The sequence below is a fragment of the Zootoca vivipara genome, chromosome 3, assembly GCF_963506605.1.
Source record: "Zootoca vivipara chromosome 3, rZooViv1.1, whole genome shotgun sequence".
NCBI classification, from domain to species: domain Eukaryota; kingdom Metazoa; phylum Chordata; class Lepidosauria; order Squamata; family Lacertidae; genus Zootoca; species Zootoca vivipara.
The window spans coordinates 68,088,509-68,114,254 of NC_083278.1; the positions used below are offsets into that span (position 1 = coordinate 68,088,509).

Sequence of the window (25,746 nt, forward strand, 5' to 3'; positions counted from 1 at the left end):
CAACACCTGCCAGCATCAAGAACACTCCACAGGTCTCCAAGAATCTTATTCAACCTCTTGTTTTACACTTTCATTCCATAGCAACAAATTAAAATTAGTACTGTGAATACAGATAGGGGCGTGAGCTACACATGTGCCTGATAAAATAGCATTTGTAATAGGCAGACCATGTATTCTTCCTTGATACTCAGGCCTAACCTTATCAGGAATGGAACTTCTTCCCCTTTGAACAGTAAACATCCCTTTGATATATAGCAAGCAATATGCTAGTCTAGTACAAAACAAGACAAAGGTGCTTTATTTATTGAGCTCTCATGAGCCTTGATTACTCCAGCTTTTTCAGCAGTCAGGCTAGGTGGCACAGAGTGTAACAGCTTCCATATTTTCTTGCTGGTTTCCCGTGTTAAAGACGTCAGTGCTTTACATCTCAGCTATGAAAGCGAGAAAGATTGGTCTGATGAATAGCAATGAAGGCGGAAGAACAATGCGCAATTGTAATCCCATGGGAAACCAAATTATTGTTTTTATGAGTGAAAATAAAAAGGATTAGCCAACAGCAAAGCCAGGAAATCACTCTCAGGTATGCGGCATGCAAAATATATATTTTCAAAACTAAATCTGAGTCAAAATAAACCTAATAGAGGATACACATTGTCTAATATCATTTTCCTAAATATATATTCAGCAGCTCCACAAGGGCAAAGAGTAACACAACGGGGGGTCATTTAAATAGGGCTATCATATGTCCCTTACAATAAAGAACATTATTTTAGGAATATATTTGTTATCCATGAACACAACACCTGCATCTAATGGCTCAGTTTGAACTCTAAGGCAAACTGTAGCTTAGCACAAAAGCAGAGAGATTGTGGCTGCTTCGCTCCTCCTCCAGTTCTGCTGCTGAGAGCTAAGCCATGGTTTGTCTCCTTCAGCTTTACCTTGTTCCCAAGCAGGGAATATGAGATGAGTATATTTGGAATTTCCCACCATTTAAAAGTGACATGCCACACACAAAAATGTTTGCTTATGAGAAAGCCAAGCCCAATATAAAAACCTTGACATGCTAGTTTTCCATGAACAGAGACTTTGATGCTGAGGAGCATTCAATAATGCAAGCCCACCCACCCTGAAGTGGCTGGATCGCCTTCCCCCTCTAAATGTTTGGGTTAGGTTTAAGATATTGGTGACTCCTGAGATCCAGAGCCCAAAGCAGCTATCTAAAGGTTCTGCTGCATAGCCCCATTGTTCATACTTGATGAATGGAGGGTGCTGCTGTCTGACAGAGCTATTGCTAATGTAAGAAGGGAAGAGGCAGAGCCAATCTCTCTGTTTGGTTTGGACAACATTCATTTAAAACGAGCTTTCATTTGGTACCGTCATGTTATCTGCATTATTCCTCATCGATCTGCTCAAAACACATGGCATCGTTTTACTTACTTGACTCTTTTGCACCCTGTCCCTCCCCAGACCTGTTTAAATAGAGTGCTGCTTATAACAAATCCTTTGGCTCCAGAACCTTTACCGTTTTGCTGACTGCTGGGAGTTTTAAAGAGAGTCAAAGCTCTTGGCTTGTCATTTGCACAGCTCCACTCTTCACTGTAACTACTTAGATCAGCAACTTCACAAACCAATTAAAGCAAAGCATTCTGGGACAGACATACTCTACATGACAAAGTGGCCATTTCTGCGCTGCAGCAGTGAATTATTATTATTATTTATTGGGATCTGCTCATTCTGCCACAAAGAGCAGCTCAGAGTCACCAGTGAGACAGAGAAATTCAGATATCCCCCTCCACCCCTCCTTTACTTCACAACCTTAACTGATAGTCATAAAACTACTGGGAATTTTTCTTACCCCACAGCCCATTCCATTGCTTGGCTCACACACAATCTTTCTGACTTCTGGTTCAGGAAGCAGACCAGCTCCACATCCTGGGGTAGGACAAAGGACGCCACCCATCTGCAGAACACACTCTTCTGCACCATAGCACTGGTAACGGTTGTACTGCAAAGGAGAAAAATTGTGCTGCTTTATCAGCATTTAAACATTTCAAACACACCTTCCACTAATTTATCCAGTTAACCAGAGGCTGAAAAACCACCTTGCTGCATCTGAGTTGTAAAGGGTTTCTGAGCCCATCACAAGTAGGATTTGGAGTTCAGAGATGTCCCTTTTTGCCTCTTTCCTGCTAGCTGTGCAGTTTCTGTTTCTGCAGTAGCCCAGAAACTTTTGCTTCTTTCTTAGATGAACCATTGCTTGCTACAGGCTCTGTTCACACAGGAGAAGTCAAACCATGGCTTACTGCAAACACACAAATGTGCAGGCTCCCACAGTTCCCTGATGCTGTGTTCCTTCTCAGTTCTTTTAGCTCAGTGGCGCTGCATGGAAACCAAGCCAAGGTTTGGTTCAGTGTGTTGTCTGAACATAGGATCACTGCGAAGCTCTTCCCTCTGTTCCTCTGTTACTAATACATGTAACCATGGTTTGGCTTACTGTGCTGTGCAAACTGGAACATGTCCAAACCTGGAAAAACTGTGGTTAATCTTAACCAGGCACCCCCAAACTTCGGCCCTCCATATGTTTTGGACTACAATTCCCATCTTCCCCAACCACTGGTTCTGTTAGCTAGGGATCATGGGAGTTGTAGGCCAAAACATCTGGAGGGCCGCAGTTTGGGGATGCCTGATCTTAACTATGGTTAGCTGAAACTACCCAGCTCTGACCGATAGTTTATGAAGCTGGTTTATTTCAACTAACCACAGTAAAGATTAGTCAAAGTTTTGGGTTCAGATGACATGCTAAACTATTAATCTAAAGTGAAAGTAGAAGCTTCTGATCCCCTCTTTATGGCCACGGCAAAGCAGAAGAGGTAGCTCATAGTTTAGAATTATATTAGAACACAGCCATGCTATTCCTCTTGAACAGAATGGCTGATAATCACAGCTACCACAGCTCTGCAGAGTCTCCCATGCTTTGACAGAGCAGAAAGAGTATGGTTGAAGGTGGGAGATAGTGCAAGTGCAAGTCTATCTCAAACACATCTAAAAGTCTGCGCCACACATGCTACAGCTAAAGAGCTGCCAAAATTTCTGTTATCATTCTGCACCTAAAGTAAAAAGCTTCCAGTGTGATATAAAGGGCATTGCTGTTTTGTTTTTTAATTTTTCATGTACAAACAATACTTTAAAAAATAATCAATTCTGCCTTTGTAAGTTATAAGCAAGAAAATTGATTTACTGGGTTTGATTTGGAGGGAAAGCTGTATTTTGTCAGGGAATTTGACATTTTCTACTAGCTCAGTATAGAAATCATGCCAAATCATTAAAATATTATAGCACTGTCAAGATTTTTTATTTTTCTTATTTTTTTTGGTGCTACCCAAGGCAACTAAATAGGTGCATCTAAAAGAAAAGATCCTGCTAAATGCATTCACACGTTTTACTCTGCAGTGCGCAAAATGGCGCTTCGGGTTATGACCATTTCGGGTTACGAACTGCATCCCGGAACGGATCGTGTTCGTAACCTGAGGTACCACTGTAAGTTGGAAATAATGTGGTTGTATCTAGAGGTGGGCAAATGGAATGTACTATTTTCAACTGCAGGTACCCACCTGCAGTTGAAAACAGCACATTCCATTTCACCACCTCTAGATACAACCACATTATTTCCAACTTATTCTGCTGCATGTGCAGATCAGGATTTAAATTAAGCAGGGAAGTGTAGACTGAACTGCACATAATTCCCAAATTGCAAAGAAGGGGAGAAAGTGGAAAAGATCTCTAGATCCTACTCCGTATACAGTCATACCTCGGCTTACGTCTGCTGCGGTTTGAGTACTCTCGGTTTGAGTACTCCGCGAACCTGGAAGTGTTTACATCCGGGTTCCGCGGCACACGCATGCGCAAAACCGATCTGCGTGGCGCGCATGCACAGAAGCCCCGCTCCGTTTAAGTACATTTCGGGGAGCGAACAGCTCCCTGGAATCAATTGTGTACTTAAACCGAGGTACCACTGTACATTCAAAGAAGCAAGATATTTACAAAACTGAAGCAATACAGTCATATCTGTTGTAGCACTTTCACTTTCCCTACATTTCTCTGAATTAACCCATTGACAAACCAATAGGGTAGAAAAGCTCAAAATCCAAAATACCATAAGCTCACACACCTGCAAGGATTCCTGAAAGGTCTTCATTTATAAGCTTGAACTTTCAAAAACCCTCTCTTAAAGAGTGAAAGATATATTTGAGAAATTGGTTGCTGCATATTTTGTTGGTCCAGATGAATCACTGGCAGTATGTCCCACACAGATCAAATGGATTTACCACCACGAAAGTGTGTATAGAATTGAAGCCTCAATGTTGAAAACTACTCTTTTGTAAAAATAAGTTAAGTGGGGCAGGCTTTTACTCACTGTAAACGTAACTGGAGCAAATTAGAATAATATTTTAGTAGAAAGATAATTTTGCTAAAAAGGTTCATGGGAACATTTCCTACATTTTTAATTTATACAACTCACTGAGAATATTTAAATCGTATCTGCACAAAGCTTTGAGAATATGTTCTGCCTTTATTGTTCACAAAAAGGAGATCCAAAGTTATTAAGTCCACTCAAAGAAACCAGATAAAGGAAGGAAAAAGAATGGAAAAGGAGTTTGGATATCAGTAATAGCACATCTTACAAAGAACAGCATATCTCAAAGGCAAGGGAAACACATTTATTGCTCTTCTCCAAAAACATGGTGTCACTGTCCCAAATTATTTCAAGATGTAATCTGGATGATAATAATTAGGACCCCCTATGCCCATAATGAAAGAAAACTTTCAGATATACTGTAGTTCAGGAGTAGTGAACCTTTTTTGAGCCAAAAGCTACTGGTACACAGGGCTGTCTTGAGCAGATCGCGCGCCCTGGTGCTGAGGGGCGGAGATCGCTCCGCTGCCCGCCCCGCCCTCGCAGGGTGCAATTGGTTTCCGCGCGGCTTTGCCGTGCGGCACCCTCCTTGCCAGGCCGGTGTCCAGCTTACCAGCCCCCCGCCGTGGTGCACTGCGCCACCGGGGGTCTATGTAGAGCCGGCCCTGCTGGTACATTACCCCTCTGGGAAGCTGCTGTGAGTAACCTAGTAGTGGATGGGGACAGTCTCCCACCACAGAAACACACAATCTCTCTCTCTCTCCCTCTTTCCTTCCCACCCTCTCTCTAACACACACAAACACACACTCACTCCTGAAAACTGAAGCACATTTTTCATTCCTCATAATACCACACAACTTCATTTTCCATTTTCTCCATAGACTTTAACCAAAAAGTTGGGTTCTCCAACATCCCTTATTTGTGCTGACTGTACAAAAGCCAAACGTAGCTCAGTAATCCTAGCAGAGTAACACAGATAAGGTCAATTCACAGCTGAACTTCGAGTCCTGCCTTACAGCTATTTAAGGCCTCAAACTTCAAAATGCAACTGCATGCTGAAGCTTGCAAGCATGCAATCGCAAAACAAATGACTACTTTTTGCATATTTGCAAAAACACACATCTACCTCTTGGCTGAGACCTTTCCCCCACATGCTTTATTCTTCTTGTATCAGGTATTCCTGCAGAGGAAAGAGGTACAACTATGCACTTTGCACATCAAAGTCCCTTCTCCTAACAGCTGCTCCCCACTGAACAGCTGGTGGTTGGAAGGAAGCCCAGGAGGCAGATGAAATAGCATATACTCTGATACTAATAATGCTCAGTGACCAAATACCTCATCCAAGAAATCATTATCATTGTGTGGGATAGTTTCTTCCTCACCTTTGCATGCATGCAAGGGTTCAGCAGAGCAAGCACCTTCAGCAAGTCCCTTGGTTATGAACTCATTCTCTTGGGAAGAACTTAGAAGCACATTGCAGGCTTTGATCTTTCCCAGGTTAGTCCTCTTTCTTTCTTTTGGAAGAATGTACTGTAGATTCAGGGAAGCGGGTGGCACTGTGGGTTAAACCACAGAGCCTAGGGCTTGCCGATCAGAAGGTCAGCGGGTCGAATTCCCGCGACGGGGTGAGCTCCCGTTGCTTGGTCCCAGCTCCTGCCAACCTAGCAGTTTGAAAGCACGTCAAAGTGCAAGTAGATAAATAGGTACTGCTCCAAGCGGGAAGGTAAACGGCGTTTCCATGTGCTGCTCTGGTTCGCCAGAAGCAGCTTTGTCATGCTGGCCACATGACCTGGAAGCTGTAGGCCGGCTCCCTCAGCCAATAATGCGAGATGAGCGCCGCAACCCCAAAGTCAGTCACAACTGGACCTAATGGTCAGGGGTCCCTTTACCTTTACCTTAGTGTAGATTCAAGAGCAGGGGCTACCACTGGCTTCCTGCTCCTGACACAAGAATTTCCTGACATAGGACACACAGCTTTTGTGGGTTGGGCAGGTCAGTTAAGGATGTTACTTGGGGTTTGCTCTTAATTGGAGAGTACCTGCTCATGGTGTTTCTTTCCTTGGAAACTATTTTTGGAACCTCCTTTAGAATCTTTCTGCCAACTGGCCTCATTTTTGTGACCTCTGATGTATTGGGTGTAAAATATTTTACTTCTTTATAAAGCAAAGAGTATGTGATTTAGGTTTGGCTAAGTCTTTTGTGGGGAACACATATTAAAAGGTGGATGTGAGTGGATACAATTTAGGCCTCTCTGTCCAGGTTTAAAACCGTTTGAGGCAACCAGCCTGTTGTGACGTGGGGTTTGTGATTTCAGCTCTCTTGACAAAACATGCTGGAGACAGTTCTCTAGTAACAGCTCTTTATTACAGTGAACAAGACTGAAGACTGAGGAGAGGAAAGCTACATTTATAGGGACAGGGGACTAGCTAGGAAGGGATACATTTTGGAGGGAACAATATCAAGCAATCACAGTGCTGCCTTTTGGAGGAAACCAATAAGACAGAGGATCCAAATACAGCAGCTTAAATGAACCAATAGTAGCTGTACCCTCTGGAACCAAAAGGCAGTTACTTTATCCTAATGCAATACAGACAATAATAATACAGATATAAAATCCTTTGACTCAATACACAACACCCCTCCCCCCCTAGTGAGCACAGCAGACGTAATCCCTCAGGTACTGTGGGGTCCTACAACTTCTACCTGATCTCCTGACAACAGGTGTTGCAGGTTCTGGATTGGGTGTTACCTGTGGTGGAGGGGCTGCTATAGGGGTTTCATCAGGAACAGATGGAGTCCCAGACATCTCAGGGTCCCCGACCTGTACCTCGTCATCATGAGGACTAGCAGACCCTGGTTCATTTGCTGAAGCCCCTGGTGACTGTACCTCTGGACCATTTTCACTCTGGTCTTGCAGCTGTGCGTCATTAGCCAGGGATGAATTATCTGACTCCTCCCTGCTGAGCGCCCGGCGCCTCAGCTGATCTATATGTCTCTTCCAAACTTGCCCATTTTCCAAGGTCACATAATAGGACACAGGTCCACTAGCCCGGGTGATCACACCGGCCACCCACCGCGGACCTCGTGAATAGTTCCTCACCCAGACCAGATCTTCAGGGGCGAGATACCTTGTTGTGTCAGTCTCAGCCTGGGGGGTTGCTCTTGAATTACGGTTTGGCATTTTATCTGGGTGGACATAATCCAGCACCGTTACCAGTCTTCTACCTAAGAGCAGCTCGGCTGGCGACTTGCCCGTCGCAGTACACGGCGTCGCATGCTGCAAAAATAACATTCGCGCAATGCGAGCCGACCAGTTACCCTCCATTAAGCGCGCAATGGATTCTTTGGCTGTTCTTACCATGCGCTCAGCCTGCCCATTGGAGGATGGGTGAAAGGGCGCGGATGTGACCCCTCTTATAAAGTTATCAGCCAAGAATGCCCTGAATTCTTGGGATACAAAAGCTGCCCCATTATCTGATACAATGGTCTCAGGTAACCCGTGGGTAGCAAACAGCTGCCTCAACACCTTGATTACGGCAGCTGATGCCATGCTAGGGACCATCGCCACTTCTAACCATTTGGAATATGCATCAACGATAACCAAAAAGACCTTCCCTTGGAATGGCCCAGCAAAATCTATGTGCAGCCGGCTCCAGGGAGTCCTGGACTGCTCCCACCAGTGGACTGGTGCTCTGGCCACTTCTGGCCGCACCTCTTGGCATGCCTTGCATGTTCGTACCCATTGTTCTATGTTCTGGTCCATTCCAGGCCACCACACATAACATCGGGCTAGCGACTTCATCCTGACCATTCCCGGGTGTCCCATGTGAAGCGTCTCAAGAACCCTGTTTCTCAGTGGTGCTGGGATTATCACCCTATCTCCCCATAGGAGACAACCCTTATGCATGGACAATTCGTGCTGCCTTGTCGCATAAGGCCTGAATTTTTCTTCATGCGGACCACCTGGCCACCCCCTCCCCACCCAAGTGAGCACACGGGAGAGAACAGCATCTTTCCTAGTTTTCTCAGCTATATCCGTAGCTGTTACAGGAGCCCCCGGAAGTGTTTCTAGCATCATAATGTGCTCCGCCGGAGCAGGATCCTCATTGCTCCCGCCAGGAAGGGGCAATCGACTCAGCGCATCAGCATGGCACAACTGTTTCCCCGGCACATGGGTCAAGGTGTACTGGAACCCATTCAGGAATATTGACCAACGCAACATTCTGGGGGAGAGAATTTGTGGCGTTTGTTTGTTTGGGTTGAACAACCCTAACAGTGGTTTGTGGTCCGTTTCAATGGAGAAATGGCGACCGTACAAATAATCATAGAACCTTTTGATTCCGGACACAATAGCCAGTGCCTCTTTATCAATTTGAGCATAGTTGCGCTCTGTGGGCGACAACGTACGGGAATAGAAAGAGATGGGCTTTTCCGACCCATCCGGTTCCCTATGACTCAGCACAGCCCCCAGACCGTATTGAGAGGCATCACATGCCAGGACCAGCGGCTTTGACTCATCATAATGAGCAAGGACGCTCCTGCTACTCAGCATTCCTCGCAAGGAGTCAAAAGCCTTCTGCTGCTCCCGCCCCCATCGCCACACATTCTTTTTCTGCAATAGTCTATGTAATGGTTCAGCTACCGAAGCTTTCTGGGGTAAGAACGAATGATAAAAGTTAATAAGTCCCAGGAATGACTGCAACTCCGTCTTGTTCTGTGGTCGTGGTGCCTCGATGATGGCCTTAATCTTAGCATCTGTGGGGTGGATGCCTGATGCATCAATTTTAAACCCCAAGAAATCCACAGTTGGCACCCCAAAACTGCATTTTTCTTTTTTCAGTTGCAACCCCACCTCCTTGAACTTGAGCAACACTGCACGGACACGCGCAACCAGTTCCTGTGGGTCTTTTCCAGCAATCAAAACATCATCAAAAAATGGCAAGACCCCCGGCAGACCTCTTAACAGGCGTTCCATGAGCCCTTGAAAAATCCCTGGGGCCACACAAACTCCGAACTGTAATCTGTTAACTCTGAACGCCCCTTTATGTGTGACAATAGTCTGTGCTTCCGCTGATTGTGGGGTTACTGGCAGCTGTTGGTAAGCTTGTGCCAGGTCAATTTTGGCGAACACCTTGCCCCCAGCCAGTTTAGCCAACAGATGTGATACGACTGGAATGGGGTATGAGTTTCCCCTGAGTGCCTTATTGATAGTACATTTGTAATCTGCACATATCCTGACTTCCCCATTTGCTTTAAGGGGTGTGACGATTGGAGTCTCCCACTTAGCAGAGTCCACGGGTGAGAGAACTCCCTGCTTGACCAATTTATCCAGCTCTGCCTCGATCTTGGGTTGCAGTGCAAATGGCACTCGCCTTGGTTTGAGTCGGATTGGAGCCACCCCGGGGTCCAACTCGAAGTCAACTGGGGGCCCTTTATAACAACCCAGTTTTCCATTAAAGAGACCAGCAAATTCCTTGCATAATACCTCACTCATCTCAGGGCAGGTTTGGATTGAATTAAGCCCTGAGATACTCAGTCCCAGGGCAGGGAACCAGTCAGTGCCCAGGAGACTGGGGCGACTGCCCTTCACAATCACCAGTTTGAGTACAGCCTGTTTGTCCCAGAACTGTACTCTCACGGCACACATTCCCATAACATGGATGCGGCCTGCTGAGTACGACTGCAAGGTTGCCGGAAAGGGCTCCAGAGGGGGCAACTTACCCCTGGGGAAGAATGTCTTCGCGGTCTGGTCCGACACGATGGTGAATGCGGATCCGGAGTCCACCTCCATGTCGCACTGCTGACCCTCAATCTTCACCTTGACGTGTGCCTTGCCTTGCGCTGGAAACTGCACGGCCCTCCCGTTGATCTCCGTTACGTAGTGGCAGTCCTTTAGAAAACGAGTTGCTGTGGGCGGTCTGTGATGCTCCAGTCTAGGTGCTCCTGTCGCTCCCGACGCCGCCGATCTACAGACCCTGGCGATGTGACCCGTCTTTCCGCACGTCCGGCAGATAGCATCCCTGAAACGACAACTCTTCCTTTCATGGTTTCCGCCACAACCTGGGCAACTGCCTCGGCGATCTCTGTGCACTGTGCAGGCCTGACGCACCGACTCAACCCCACGGACTGGGCTCTGGCTCGGAGTAGCCTCTAGCTCGTCCATGGCATGCGCAACTTCTATCTGTGGCTTAGTGGCCTTGCGACTGGCATCAAGCTCCTCTCTTTCATAATTCTCCGTGGCGGTGGCCTCTTTCAAGGCTGAAGCAAGGGTAACCTCTTCTTTAGCCACGATGCGTCTTCTGGCTTTCTTGCTGCTCAGACCACCAATAAACCGATCCAGGAGAGTCTCTTCCAGATTTTGGAAGCCGCAGTGCTGAGCGAGCTTCCGGAGTTCAGCCAGAAATGTGGATACAGACTCCCCAGCATGCTGCTGCCTCTTATGGAACTCCATCCGCCGGGCCATCTTGGTCTCAGTAGGCGCCAAGTGGCTTGTTAGGCAGGCAAGAATATCTTTGAGAGATGTCTCACTCAGCTTCGCTGGAGCAAGTAATGCCTTGGCCAGCTTGAAGGTCTCGGGCCCACAGTAGCTCAGGAATGTGGCCCTTCTTTTGCTGGCATCGGTGATCCCTTGAGCCACTGCAAAGAACTCGAAGCGTTCGACGTAGTCTTCCCAGGTGTGGGGCTCTGATGGCTGGAAGGGCTCCAATACCCTTGGACTCTCCATTGTCCTAGCGGGCAGGGTCGTCTTCTCAGCTGGCCAGTGAGTCTTGTTCTCAGCTGCAATCCGGACTCTGAGGCAGGGTTGTGTTTAACCGCTCCTCAGCATTCCGGATCCCATCCTCGTCGCCAGTTGTTGTGACGTGGGGTTTGTGATTTCAGCTCTCTTGACAAAACATGCTGGAGACAGTTCTCTAGTAACAGCTCTTTATTACAGTGAACAAGACTGAAGACTGAGGAGAGGAAAGCTACATTTATAGGGACAGGGGACTAGCTAGGAAGGGATACATTTTGGAGGGAACAATATCAAGCAATCACAGTGCTGCCTTTTGGAGGAAACCAATAAGACAGAGGATCCAAATACAGCAGCTTAAATGAACCAATAGTAGCTGTACCCTCTGGAACCAAAAGGCAGTTACTTTATCCTAATGCAATACAGACAATAATAATACAGATATAAAATCCTTTGACTCAATACACAACACAGCCATTGTGCAGCCATTCTGCAAAAGGGCGACAAAGGGATTGGTTAATTTTCTAACATCTCTCCCCAAATCTCTCAATGCACAGATGCTACACGTAATCATAAATTTAAGGTGGGCATGCATTCCACAAGCCCAATCCTGAAAAAAGCAGGCCAGTTCCTTCCAAATGTGGACTGATTTTATAAAGGCATTCAAAGGGTACAGAATCTGCCAGCTATAGCTCTGAATTTTTAAAAAGGGAAATGGATGTGTGTATCTCACTAAATCTCCCTTTGCTGTGACTCGGCCTGAAAGCTGACCTATAGTGAGGGTTGTAACTAGATTTTCAAAAACAGGGCATAAATACAATCCCAAACCAAGCATAAGGAGATCACACCAAGCAATAACATGTCTTCAGTTTAAGCAGACCTCATTCTCCTGTTTGTCTGTCTGCCATTTTACGCTGCCTGTTTACTGCAGCAGCCCAGAGTTGAAAAACTGTGGCAGATAGCAGATGTACCAATTAATAACCTGTCAAGGCTGATGGATAGAATAAAAAAGCCTCTTACACACAAACATATATACTGTGTGTGTGTGTGTGTGTGTGTGTGTGTTTGCCTGTGCCCCGTTCCAATTTCAGCGCGCAGAGAGGGTCATGAGACACATGGTGCTTCCCCAGAGAGAGACGAAGCTGTCTCATTAGCGTCTATCTTTCATGACACCATGACGCTGCCTTTCAGATGTTAACTCACCTGCTCCTCGCCCAGAATTCTGAAGTGATGCAGCTCTTTAATCAAGGAATCTGGACAGCCAGCTGCAGTAAAAGAACACAGAGAAATACAGCTTAGAACTTATTTTCATGGGCTCTGGGAGTGTGATATACTGCGAGGAGACACAGAGACGTAGCATCAAAGATGGATACCCAGCTTAAGTAGCATCGTAAAATGTTATTGAAAACTGGAGTAGATATACAGTATTAGCCGACAATCCTGCTATACCATATTTCAGAACTTGCTAGGAATGCTCTGAAGGATTGTAGTCTTCATCTTTATAGTCTGGCCTTCCCTCCATGGTAAGATGAGAAAGCAAGAGATTAGCAAGGGAGGACTTTCTGTAGGGTATTATCTTTTTTAAAAAAACCAAAAACCCAGCAACGCGGCTTATGAATGAGAGGGACTCAGGTATAAACATTGTGGGAGCTCTGAGATGGTTAAGCTTGTTACTACCAACGAGGGCTTATCTTTAATAATAAAATTCTTTTTTTAATGCACATCTGCTAGAGTCTGGTGAATGGGGATGACATTTGGCAACCCCTGGAAACACCCTTTTTCATCTCATGGGGCTGCTGCTTGTGGAAAGACCACACGTATTTGTAGGGCCAGCACCACACTTGGGGCCCCTTGGCATGGTCCCAACCCAACCAGGGCCCGCCTTGTGGTGGCTGCGGTATGGCGTGGCATGCGTTCTCTGCTCCTGCTGATGCTTTGGCAGTGGTGGTGCCACTCAGTGCCCTCCATAGCGTCACCAAGCACATGCCAGCAGTTAACAGGCAGCACCACTGTTAAATGGGGGCTAAGCTTGACTCCTATCTATGGTGACCACACACCATCTCACCACCAAAATGCAATGCTCAGGGCACTACATTTTGACTGACTGATAATGGTAGGGGGCCGCCATGGATGAGTGCTAAGCTTGGCTCCCCTTAAAAAGTACCCCACCACTGAAAAACATCTGGGGGCCTGAAGGGAAGGGCAGGGAATGGTGCCATGGGCACCCATAACCAGTGCCCAACAATATATTATCTCACACACAAACATAATTCATTTATTTCCTGAAAAAATCAAGAGTGGCCTATTTATACAGAGTGATAGCTCTCCAGGATTTGGGGGAATGGTTAACACTCAGATTATAAATTTTGATGGAAGTGTTAAACATGTAACCACTCTGGAAAGTTAAAAGAAGAACACACTGTCATGAAATTCTCTGCTTTTCCTAGGCACAGTCCACGTTTAAAGTTCTGTATCCAAGTGCCCAGTTTTTCCCATGAAAATTTGCTCTTTAAAGCTCAATCTGAGCAAACATTAATCTGCGGAAAACCCAAATTGACCTTTGCTCCAATTCAGCTCTTAAGAGCATGTTTTCACAGGGAAAGCTTGGGACAAAACAACAAAACTTTCAAATATAGAGTGTTAAAGCACGTATCTCTGCTTGGAAAGAGTAGGGCAAGAGGTTGAATGTTATACCAACTAAAGGTTGAATAAAAACCCTTTTGTTTCATGATGAACCATGAATGCTAAAGCTTAAGAGGAAAAAATCTGCAGCCCTAGCGCCCACATCCATTTTGCGTGGACTGCACTGTCTTTCACATAAATCATCATCTCTCTCTTTCATAGCCTCCATATAGCAACTCTCTCTCTTTATAACATGTTTTTCAATGGGCTATGAAGCCATTAGGTGTGTCTAGCAGTATCATGACCAAGGATACTCTACCACCCTGGCTCCAGAATCCAAAAACCAAATGTCTCTAAAAGTCCCACAACCTTGGCAGAAATCTAGGCAGTCATAAATTCTGTTAAAGCCCTACTATTTCAGCAATTCTCTGGGATGAGGGAAGGACTGTTAAAAACTCTTTAGCTCCCATGTATAGTTACACCCACAAGTACTTACTGCACATATAATGAATGAAAATAGCAGGCTGTGCAGATGACTAACAAATCATAGAGTGAAACCAAATGGACTTTTTTCTGGATCCTTTATTCCATCTAAATAATATATTTTCCTTTAAGATAAAATAAACACTTTCCCATGCATTAATGCCATCATTATATTATCACCATAACAATATATGAATTTACATAGAAATCCATTGTTTCATGCTGATCAGGATAAAAAAGAAATTCATGGCTGTTTAGTAGGGTTCCCCCCCCCCCCGACTAGCAAGAAATCCCAGGAGAATTAGTGAAATTGCAGATTCTAAAAACAACCGAACCCAATACTGGTTGAATCTTCTTTTTTTAATTTTAAGAGATACCAGCTTTGGGATTTACACAGAAATGAACTCAATTTTTTTTAGCACTGAGATGATTTATATAAAGACACAGAAATAATGATTTGCAATGGAAACAAAGCTGGTAATATTGCATTGACACCACAATATCCCAATAAATACTGATTAAATCCTCCCGTCATTTTCAGATCTCTAAACTGTCGAAACTAATTAGAATACTGATGTAAATGAAAGACCTTTATCGTTCTTGAGTCTGATCCAGTGCAGAAGAATTGTACCTCCATGACACTCTAATTACTCCTCTTGAGGTGTCAGGCAGTGTCAGACAGTGATGCCTAAAGATAGAGACTTCATTGTACGAGAGTTAATTAAATGTTTTGAGGTTTGGCCACCTTCTTGCTTCCACCATGTGAAAAACAAGAAGTTGGCTGACGGGATCAGCTCACACACAGATATAAACCTTATTACTGATGGACAGCGGAAAGGCAATGAGAGTGCTATTTTTTTTAATGATATTGCATTGTGTGAACTAAGCCCCAAAGTGATGCCTTTGTCTATAAAATGAGGCCTATAAATATCCTGTACTGATTGTTCCATCAGGAAAAGCATTTCTGCTTGCCAGACAGAACAACCCTCATGCCCCTATGTGCTGTTAGGGAGGTTCTCTGACCACTGCCCCCCTAGCCAATTTTGGAAGGGGAATGGGGGGAGGGAAGTGGGGAAGCCTTGTTGCCTCCTTACATAGACTTATGATGATGGGACTCAGTAGTTAAATCCCACCATTGGTATCTCCAGGTTGAACTAGGAGAGACCCAGGTTTGAAAGAGGCAGAAGAGTCATTGCCATTCAGAGAAAATGGTACTGAGCAAGACAAACTATTGACTCTGACTCAGTGCAAGTCAGTTTTCTGTGTTCCTAACGGCACAGTCCAGCTATGCTACAAGTGTCTCTCTAGCAGAAAACAGGAACCAACCAAGGTGGAAACAGAGGTGCCTGAACAGCTGAATTCAAAAGGTTTGAATTCTCCTAGAGCTGTCCCTTTGTCTCTCACATTTAAAGGAACAATTCTAACACTTCCCAGGGAGCAGCAGCACTGAACGAAGAAAGCAAAACCACCACCACATCCAAAGCTGTGTCATTGGATATACATGCAGTGATATGGGTGATATCCTCATTGTGTTATCCCCGTGATGGCCAAACTTTGCCCTCCAACTGTTTTGAGACTACAGTTCCCACCATCCCTGACCACTGGTCCCAGGGGCGTCTCAAGCAGTTCGGCCGCCCTGGCTCCGTGGAACGGAGATTGCTCCGGCGCCCCCGCCCTGGTGGGCGGGCACAGCATGGCTTCTGCATGGCTTCCGCGCGGCTTTGCCGCGCAGCACCCCCCTGCCGGCCCAGCACCCTGCGCCACTGAGACTACCCCTAGAGCCAGGCCTGACTGGTCCTGTTAGCTAGGGATGATGGGAATTGTAGTCCCAAAAATATACAAGTCATGCAAGTCTTTCCATGGCACATTATTCCACCAAACAGAAGCAGCTTCTATCCCACTGTGTGTACTAGGGAATAAGGCTCATCGGGCACCATGAAACTTACTTTTTAGTAAATGTGCATAGGGTTATTCTAATAAGCAAATTGTTCTCACAATTTTGACAGCATTTAAGTAATTCAAAGAGTTTTGGAGTCCTTGTAGGTTCCCTTCCATGAACATATTCCTGTGGAGTAAGTCTATATCGTGCCCATTGTGTTGATGGGTATTTTAAGACTTGCCCAAAGCCTCCCAGTGTTCCCAGGATGCATTTTTTATTATTAAAAAAAACAGTATCCTAGGCTCAAGTCTGCAACTCAAAGCTCAGGTCCTGCTTGTCAGTTTCCCAAAGGCATCTGAATGCTGGACTGGAAGTTCCTTTGGTATGATCCAGCAGGGCTTGTGTCTCAGAAGCTACTGGTCTACACTGGCTCTCTGCTTTCCAAGAGGCCAACCTAAAAGTATCTTAGGAAAGATTTGTGGCAACTTGATTTTAACTATCCTGTCTCTTCACAGCTTACACATCACAAGCAAAAGGAGTGCAATTTGTGCACACATCTAATGTGCTTGCACAGTAACTGCCAAGAGAGCATCGCAAGAGAGTGGAGTGGATAAAACAAATGACATAAATGCATTACTGGCAATGTACACAGTGTGTCAGCTGCAATGGGGAAAATTCTGCTGGACTGATTATCTGCAACTCTGGCCTCCGCGAGCAGAAGCGCTTTTCATTTTAATGCATGCTTTAAAGCTAAATTACTCAAAGTAAATGAACCGCTATAGCGATTTGCTTCAAACGTACTTCCTGGCTAATCTTTATGGCAGAAAATAGCAGCAGGAGGGGGGGTCTGCATTTTAGAGAGATTTTTTTAAAAAAATCTATACACATATTCAAAGCGCATGGCTTTGAATCTCAGTTTTGGCCAAATTAAAGGAATTTTATGGTGCCAGGAGCTGTTACTTTTCACAATTTAATTGATATTTTAAAACTCTGCTGTATGATAGACTATCCAAATAAGCTCAGGGTAGGGATGTTTCCAAAACCAATTCCAGTCCTGTCTAGTAAGATTGGTAGTGCAAGATTTTTAGATTAGCTACTAGGGGCCACTTGTCACTTTACATGCTAAACCTGATTACTGCACATACACTGGTGTTTTGAATAGTGCTTCCTACAACAAAGTAGTATAGCAAAGTGTTGTTGATGTTTTTAAGCACCCATGTAGACACATTAGGTACCATAAAGTATGAAGCTACCATGGTGCTCCTTTTCTCAAGTTATAGGACTGATGTCTAATTTTGGAGTAAAATGTGGTGAATTATTTGTGGATTTAATAGACTGAACATCTGAAAAAGGCAAGGCAATGAGAAACACCATGCCTCTCACTTTTGAAAATCTTGGCCAATTCATGATTATATGTTTGAGAAAACTCCACCTTTTTGTGGTTAGAAATCTATGGAAGCAGAATATAACAAATTTTAATTTAACCATCTCACAAGCGGAATGGGACTGGATGTTTGAGAACATCCCAGCAGCATTATTAAGTGCTGATCTAAAAGAAAGAAACAGATAAAGATCATATTTCATTAGTACCTAACTGAAAAAAATTATAGATGAGACATGCAGTGCTGGAGATGCAAACCAACGAACCAACAACAACAAGCCAAAGGCAGATTATATGCATATGAAAATAAAATAATTTTGGACTACAATTCTGAATATAATATAGGAAATGTAACCTTACTGACAACAGCAAAACTTTGTATGGAAACTCTCAACCTACCCTGCAACAGCAGTGGAATGGCTGAAGAAAACTGGGGAGATTGCTCTGTTGACAAGGCTGACATATAATAGTAAAGCACTGAAAACCTTGATTCATGACTCAGAGGGTCCTGAGAACAAGTAGTATCAAGCAAATGGGAGCATACTCTGAACCTAGAAGAAGGGAAACTAATGATCATCTCATGGAGTACTTATTCCTCAAAAGTTACACTGACTTATTGTTGCCTTCAGTCTTTGTAATACTATGATCACTTCCTAATGTGGGAGCGGGCATTTTTTAACCCGAGGGCCATGTTCCTTGTGAGCACCTTTCCAGGATATACATCCCAGGGGCGGTTAAGTGGGTAGGGACAGAGATAAAAGTGCACGCAGGAGTAAACACAACTCTGGCCTTTGTAGAATAGGCTACGTTATTGCCACACCAAAGTCAGCGGTTTCTACAATCACACATGTTGTATCTCTCCATCCTCCAAGCAAGAGGCATGACCACATTTTAAGGATACATTCCAGCCAGATACAAGTACCCAAGGAGGGTGCAGAGCAGAGCTGGTGATCGGTTTGGCCTAGGGAAAGCCCTAAGAGCTAGACAGATAATTCTAGAGGGCCACCTTAGTCACTGGGCCTGAGGTTTCTCATCGCGTGCTAATGGATAGGACCTGTGTAGCTATTAGATTTTGTTGGACTACAACTTCCATCATTGGACATGTTGATTGTGGTTGATGGGAAATGTAGTCTAACAATATCTGGAGAGCACCACATTGGCTACTTCTGACTTTAGCCCTCAGCTACTGCTTGGAAGCCACCATAGCTTTCTGCTCTCTGACTGTTGACACTGCTGGACAGCTCCTCACCTTTCTCTGATAGGGATACTTCTCCTTCACTACAGAAATCATAGTCTTGGGTTCTACAAGCCATGTAATTTATATTTACCAAATATGGTTGAACATTGCTGTTTGCATCTTGAGGCTGAATGCACAACAGACTTAGAAAACAAAGTAATATCAAACAGGATTTTATTTTATTTTTTAAACTACAGGAGTATCTGTAACCATCTTCCTCTAGTCCATATCATCTCGTTATTGGCACTGCGTCCATAAATATTGCAGTGGAAACCTCATGGCATGAATAAGGGTAAAAGGCTTTTTGCACGGTTGGCATACCAGATATTTAACACAATCAACCCAGTTCATGAAAAGATTTTTCTTCTTCATCTTTTATTCAAAAAGTAGTTGGAATTTCCAAAGCAAGCTCTGCTCTTGGATTTCTACCTTCCTGCTGGCACTGGCGTTTGATTATTATCGGCCCTTTTCAGAAAGCAAGAGCGAGGTCAGGAGTTTTCAGCATGTGGTGAAGAACAATCCTAAGAGGGGAAGTTGTCTTCTAAAAAAAACAGCCAACTGTAGCTGAATAAAAGTCATCATGGAGCAAAAACAGCTGTCTAAGAATTCTGTTTCCAAGTTACTGGAGGTTACAATGACTGCTAGAATGAACAGGTAAAAGACAAAAAGGGCAGTCATTTTTGAAAGAGCAATGAAACTGAAGTAGGATGCTTTTTAACCAAATAGCCTATAGAAAAATAATGTCTGGCCTCAGGTTAAAGTGATTTAGAGAAGGAGAAAAATATTTATTCGCCTCTCCAAACTCTGTTTTCAGCTGGAAAATCAAAGCATTTGTGATCTCTATTAGCTTACTATCATCAGAAACATTCTTGTTGGCAGGAGGTGGCAAACAGCAGGAATAAGCTCCAAACCTCTAAAGTAGGTTTTGAGGTTGCTTTGGGTCCTAGATCCAAACTCCTTAGCCAAAACTCAAAACACACATTTACTATGGAATGTAATGATAAGTAATTTTCAGTTATCTAAAAGCAGCAATGTTCACAGTTGCTACTTCATTTTGAGGAAGGGCTATAGCTCATTGCTAGCGCATATGTGTGCAGAAAGTCCCATATTCAACCTCTGGCATCTCTAGGTGAAGCTGGGAGAGTCCCTTCCCTGAAACCCTGGAGAGCAACTGCCAGTCACTGTAGCTGATACCAACCTAGAAAGACCAGTAGAAGGCAGCTGCCTTGTTGTTGGCCTCTGTCTGTCTCAAGAGACAATGGAGTGTGCCCCCAGGGGTGAAGACAAACCACTGGAGAATCACAGCGCCATGACTGTTGCCTCCCACGTTTATCTGCATTAGCAGCTATGTTCCACTTATTTTGATAAGATACGTATTAAAAGGAGATAAAGAGTACACTTCATCATGTGCAGTTCTTTTGAGTCGCATCTGTGAATCCAGCATTAGCCTTTCAATGGGAGTTAGAGCAAATATTTAGACTGCTACACAAATGCCTCAGCCTTAAATGATTCTAGTCTACAAATAAATAGCTCATAAACACACATTCAGCCAAGAGAGACTTATTTTTTAAAACAAACAAAACAAAAAACCAGAACATTGATATTATGCACACAATTAATTAAATATTTGGACAAGAGACAATGGATTTCTCCTTTCAAAATCGAAGCAATGCCCTATAGAGGACCAGCATTATTTTCATGCATCTGATCTCCTGCTTAACTGACAACATACATTTCCCTTTCTCGCTCTCACCGCCAATATCCGTAATCACATCCTCTCTCCTCCTCTGTGCTCTGTGATGGAACCTGGCACTCTTTCCCTCTTCTGCAAAATGAGGACAATTTTGCATTTCACCTTAATCAGATCAAATTAGGACAGGTGGTAACCCTGCAGGCAACATAATTATGAAAAATGCCAGCATTCAATACACACTGTCCTTCCACAACCTCCCAATCTAATAGGACATCACAGTACATTTTAAACTGACAGTTTGGAATTGAAACGCACTGGAGGATAATATTCCGCCTTCCTTTACACCAATACAAAATTGAAAAAGTGTCAATGATGTCATTGAACTTATCCTTACAGGCTTGATCTTAAGTGCACGTGAGATTTAAAAAACAGCAACGGAATGTAACCTGCTTTCAAGCAAAATATAATAGCAGAGGAAATAACATGACATTGTGCTTCTTACATTACGAGCAATGACTAATACTCTGCTGATGAAAATCCTGGAAGGCATAATTAGTGAAGATGGGGAATGTAGCTTGCTTATCAAAGAGACAAAAAAATTAAAAAGGTCACCCACTGGTGTTTCCCAGGGTAGAAACTTGCACTGCAGTCCGTAATAGATTGGTTCAGAGTAAGCAGGTCATGCATTGTTGATGGAGAGTGTAATCAGCAACAGAACTTACAATGAGAACAGGGGATTTGGATTGCAAACCACAATGATTTTCCTCATCCAGCCCCAATAGGTTGTGATCTTGTTGAACCGCAGACTTTCACTGAGAAGGTAGGTAAACCGCTTTGACACACGCTGAAAATCGGACCTAAGTACCAACTGCATCATTTGGATAACGAATGCAGCTTAATTTAGGATTCTTTTACTTAGAACAACAAATAATATACTCGGACAACAAATAATATACAAAAACACCCTGAAAAATAAAGGCAATATATATCACAAGGAGACAATTTTTCAGTGTCTCAGAATTACAGTCTTACTCCATGGAAACAAATTAAGCAGCCCAAACTTGACTGCTAGGATCACATTATTAGTTATGTAATGGTATTTCATAAAGAATGTATTGCTTCAGCTCTGTCAGTGAATGCCAAAGGATTTCTTTATGGCACAAAATTTACTCTTTGCATAGGAAATAAACAAAATACTTTATTATCTGGTCTTATCCAGTGTTAGTCATCCTGAGAGCAAACCCACTTAAATCAATGGATGTCCTTCGGTTTCAGTAGGTCTGTGTATAATTTAGCTAAATATCACCCATAATTAGGATAAAAATGCAATTGTTATAGCTCAATTTGTGATAGTCAATTCCATAGTTCAACTATGTGCCGCATGAACAGGTACTTTATTTCATCGCTCCTGAATCTTCCAACATTCAGCTTTATTGTATGGTCCCAGATTCTAGAATTATGAGAGGGAGAAAAACTCCCCACTATTTACTTTCTCCACGACATCTTACACACATCTTACACATCTTATACACTTCTATCACATTCTCCCTTAGTTGTCTCTTTTCTAAACTAAAGAGCCCCACATTTAACTGTTCCTCAAAGGGGAGTTGCTTCAGCCCCTTAATAATTTTAGTTGTCCACATATAGAGGGTAACTATACTCGGAGGGCCACAGGCTCTGCACCCCTGTCATATTAGAACCATCTGCAGCAATCTCTCGTTATGTGAAAATACCAGTCCATGCCTTCTTCCAATGCTTTATCCAGAACAGCTGTTGTCCCCATTTTTCTTCCAACATTTGATAGGCAGTTACTTGGTGATCTAGCTCTAAAGATATGTGAAGCTGTAATGTTTATAAAAGCACGCATTAAAAATGTGCTTGTGTGTTTTAAAGCATACCCAGAGCAACCTTCTGTGCCAGGTCAGCTTGATAGATCCTTTCTCGTTTGTCACATGCCAGCTGCAGCATCCCCATTCTAACACCTTATCATGTAGGACTGTTGATTGGCGCCAGTGCTACTGGTACTTTGGATATTGCAAAGGTGGACCTGTTGAAGTACCACCTTTGTCCCATACGTAATCTGAGCCCATTTCCTCCTCATGCTAGAACCCTGCTTCCCCCTGCATTAGGAGAGTAACTTCTGGTGGTGGTTGTTTATGGGACACAAACACTGAATTATCCTATTATGCAAACATGATGACCATGGGCCGGCATAAAACCCTGGAAGAATGTAACTGGTCATAATAAACTTTGTAGGTACTGTTGTTTTTATGCTCATCTTAAGGGCTTATTTGCCAGCGCATCATGTTTGGAGCTTGTTTTGTGTTTTCCAAAGCACTTACCAATCTTCTCCGTTATTGACAAAATTATGATAATAGGAAAATATACACTATTGAAAACATACGTTATTATGTTAAGGAGATAGCTGGCTTTTTATTTTGTTGGCCTTCTGTGATAAGAATGATTGCATGGCTCTACTTCAACTCAACTGATGATTTACTTGCCTTTCTAAACAGGAATACAATTTGTGAACACACTTATTCAAAATCACTATAATACCGTAGCTGTAATTCCAAAAAAGGTTTCTCTGCCATATCCCAGGCTCAATTTCTTTTCCATGGCCAGCTTTCTGTTTTATTGAGCCTTCCTGAAGAACCCACAAACATATATACAATTTCAAAGAGAAATCTGCACACACACACACACACACACACAGAGAGAGAGAGAGAGAGAGAGAGAGAGAGAGAGAGAGAGAGAGAGAGAGAGCGCCACGGCCACAACTTGGTTAACTTATGCCTTTATGTGTGCAGGCAGCTGTGGAATTGCATACACATATTGTATTTTGAGAAGTAAAGCTCCTCCCAAAGTTTTCTTATACAAGCCCAGTTGAAATGGCTGGATGCTGTGGAAGAGAACTACAGGACTGCTGCCTGCTCACTTCCATTTTGTCCCCATGCTGCCATTTTTCTTTCCCTTGTTCTTACCTTCCCTTGTACATAACTGTCTAGCTGGCAGTGAAAGAGAGGGTTGTGATTACAGCACCAGTTGTCACCCTTCAAATTCAGGGGCAGAAGCCTGGGCAAAGAAAAAGAAGCGCCTAAAAACATATAAAGATGGTGCCAAGTGTGCCGCCCTGCATAGAACATACCACAAGCTAGGGCCCACCACTGAAAAGGCCTGTTCTCATGTTGTCACCCTCCAGACATCTTGCACATGAAGAAGGGCCTCAGTTCATGGGGAGAGAGGGGATCCTTGAGATACTTGAAAGCTCTGCCATGGCCTGGAAACATCTGTTTTCACTCACTCACTTCCATCCAGCTGTTGTCATATTTCTGAAGGGATTACCCCCTCTGAACATAGAAGATAAATTCAGAAGTATATAATGATGCATATCTCAAGCGAGAACGGTAACATGAGAGTGGTTGTTGCACAGCCCTTATTGATTCTAATGGGGAAAACATAACAGCACTACCCAGAGAATTCGGACTTGTGTGGAAGTGCTGACACAGTTAAAGTTTCTTCACACTAACTTCCCATTTCAGCTGTTAAGATTTACTTTTGATCGTGGCTAAGTTCCTGTGAGCTCGTCTAGACAAAGATTGTAAATTGTGATAAACACATTCTTCATGGCAGAATTTCCCCCCTTTAAGGATTATAAATAGAATGAATAGACAGAGGCTTTGGGGGTTAATTTCAAGTGCTTTTCTCACTAAGCCATCTTACATTAATGGGATGTGCGGGAGGCATACAATCAGAACAAACTAATCCAAACCTATGTAGTAACCCCCCCCCCCAATCCTGCTGATTAACAAGTCAATACATCTAACATGATTTAAAAATGGGCTCTTCTTTGTGAGATACTTCTAATATTAAATCCTACTTTAAATTTGTTTGTCACCCCAGCACAACAAATTCCCTCCCCCTTTTAATGACTTTTTATGGTTTGGAAAGCGATGGGGGAACGCATTGAAAAGTGTGGAAGGTGCTCAATAAATACCCAAATATAGCCTAACTTCTGCAAAACCTTGTGCAAGCAAAGCAGGAAGAATATCCCATAAGCAGGTGGTTATTATTACTATTTTGTTATTTATTAAATTTGTATGCCACCCTTTATCTGTAGATCTCAGGGTGGTTCACCACAAAAATAATGCAGCTCCTGCCGGTGCCGGTGGCCATGTCCCGGCTCATGAGTGCCTGCCCCACATATGATGTCATATGTGACAACATCTGTTGTCAAGGATCTCACTGGAGGAAGAACTCGAATTTCAGTTTCTGCTGAAATCTTTAATGAACTAATCAGTACAGTACATAGGCAAGGCAAAGGCTAAAAGGCACAGCAGGTGGATGGTATAACCTTACCATACAATGAATGATAGGTCACCATGCTCCTTGTTTTTGAACAGTGTGTCAAGCACAGCTTTTGTACAGCAAGCAAACTGCCTTTAGACACAGCAAGCAAATGGGCACTCCTTTGTGCGGGTTGAGTCTAAGTGGTCTGTTTGTGCCAGCATTGGTGCCTCCATGTCCTAGGGGGCAGAGGAAAAGACAGCACCTGTTCAATGCATGGCTTGCCAGTCAGCATTAACTTAAGGGATGGAGGCTCACCAACAGGAAAAACTTGAATGGAATTACAGTTCTACCTTGGATCTCGAACATCTTGTGAGTCAAACGTTTTGGCCGCAAACCTGGAAGTGAGTGTTCTGGTTTGTGAACGTTCTTTTAGAAGCTGAACGTCCAATGCGGCTTCCATGGCTTCCAATTGGCTGCAGGAGCTTCCTGTCAGAAGCTGTGCCTTGGTTTCCAAACGTTTTGGAAGTCAGACTTCTTGAACGGATTCCGTTTGACTTCCGAGGTATGTCTGTATCTGATAGCACAAAAGCAGATTTCCCTAGCCCCAACACCCCATTTGATATCTCCCCAGGATCTGTTCCACAGCCTCTTCCTAGGGCAGCTACAAGACTTCTTGGGGGTTTAATGGAACCAACTCTCCCCAGGGTCATCAGACTCTAGCTTTTTTATCTCACACCCTTCCTCCTGAGCCTGCCACACACACACACAGAGAGAGAGAGACCCCTCAATGGAACTCATGACAACTGTTCAGTCAGCTGATCCCTGTAGAAAGAAGGATTGAACTCCCCATGTATCAACTGGTGTAGTGTGAGTTCAATCCTGCTTGGTCCAGGTGCACAAAAAGTTATTCAAAGTTTAAATAAAGGATATATTGAGTCAGAGTAAAGGAGAGGTCATTGGTGAGAGTCATTCCAGTTCAAGCAAACCAGTAGCTTCTGTGCCACTAGAGGTTGGTGT

General features: G+C 43.8%; 1 protein-coding gene across 1 annotated transcript in view; it reads right to left on the reverse strand.

Moving 5' to 3' along the window:
- PRKN (parkin RBR E3 ubiquitin protein ligase) overlaps positions 1–25,746 on the reverse strand; it is a 611,971-nt gene that overhangs the window by 77,466 nt on the left and 508,759 nt on the right. Inside the window, exons 8-9 of the mRNA XM_035108599.2 lie at positions 12,348–12,409; positions 1,856–2,005 (exon numbers count right to left, since the gene is read on the reverse strand). Coding sequence (XP_034964490.1) covers positions 1,856–2,005; positions 12,348–12,409 — 212 coding nt within the window. The remainder of the gene's footprint in view (positions 1–1,855; positions 2,006–12,347; positions 12,410–25,746) is intronic.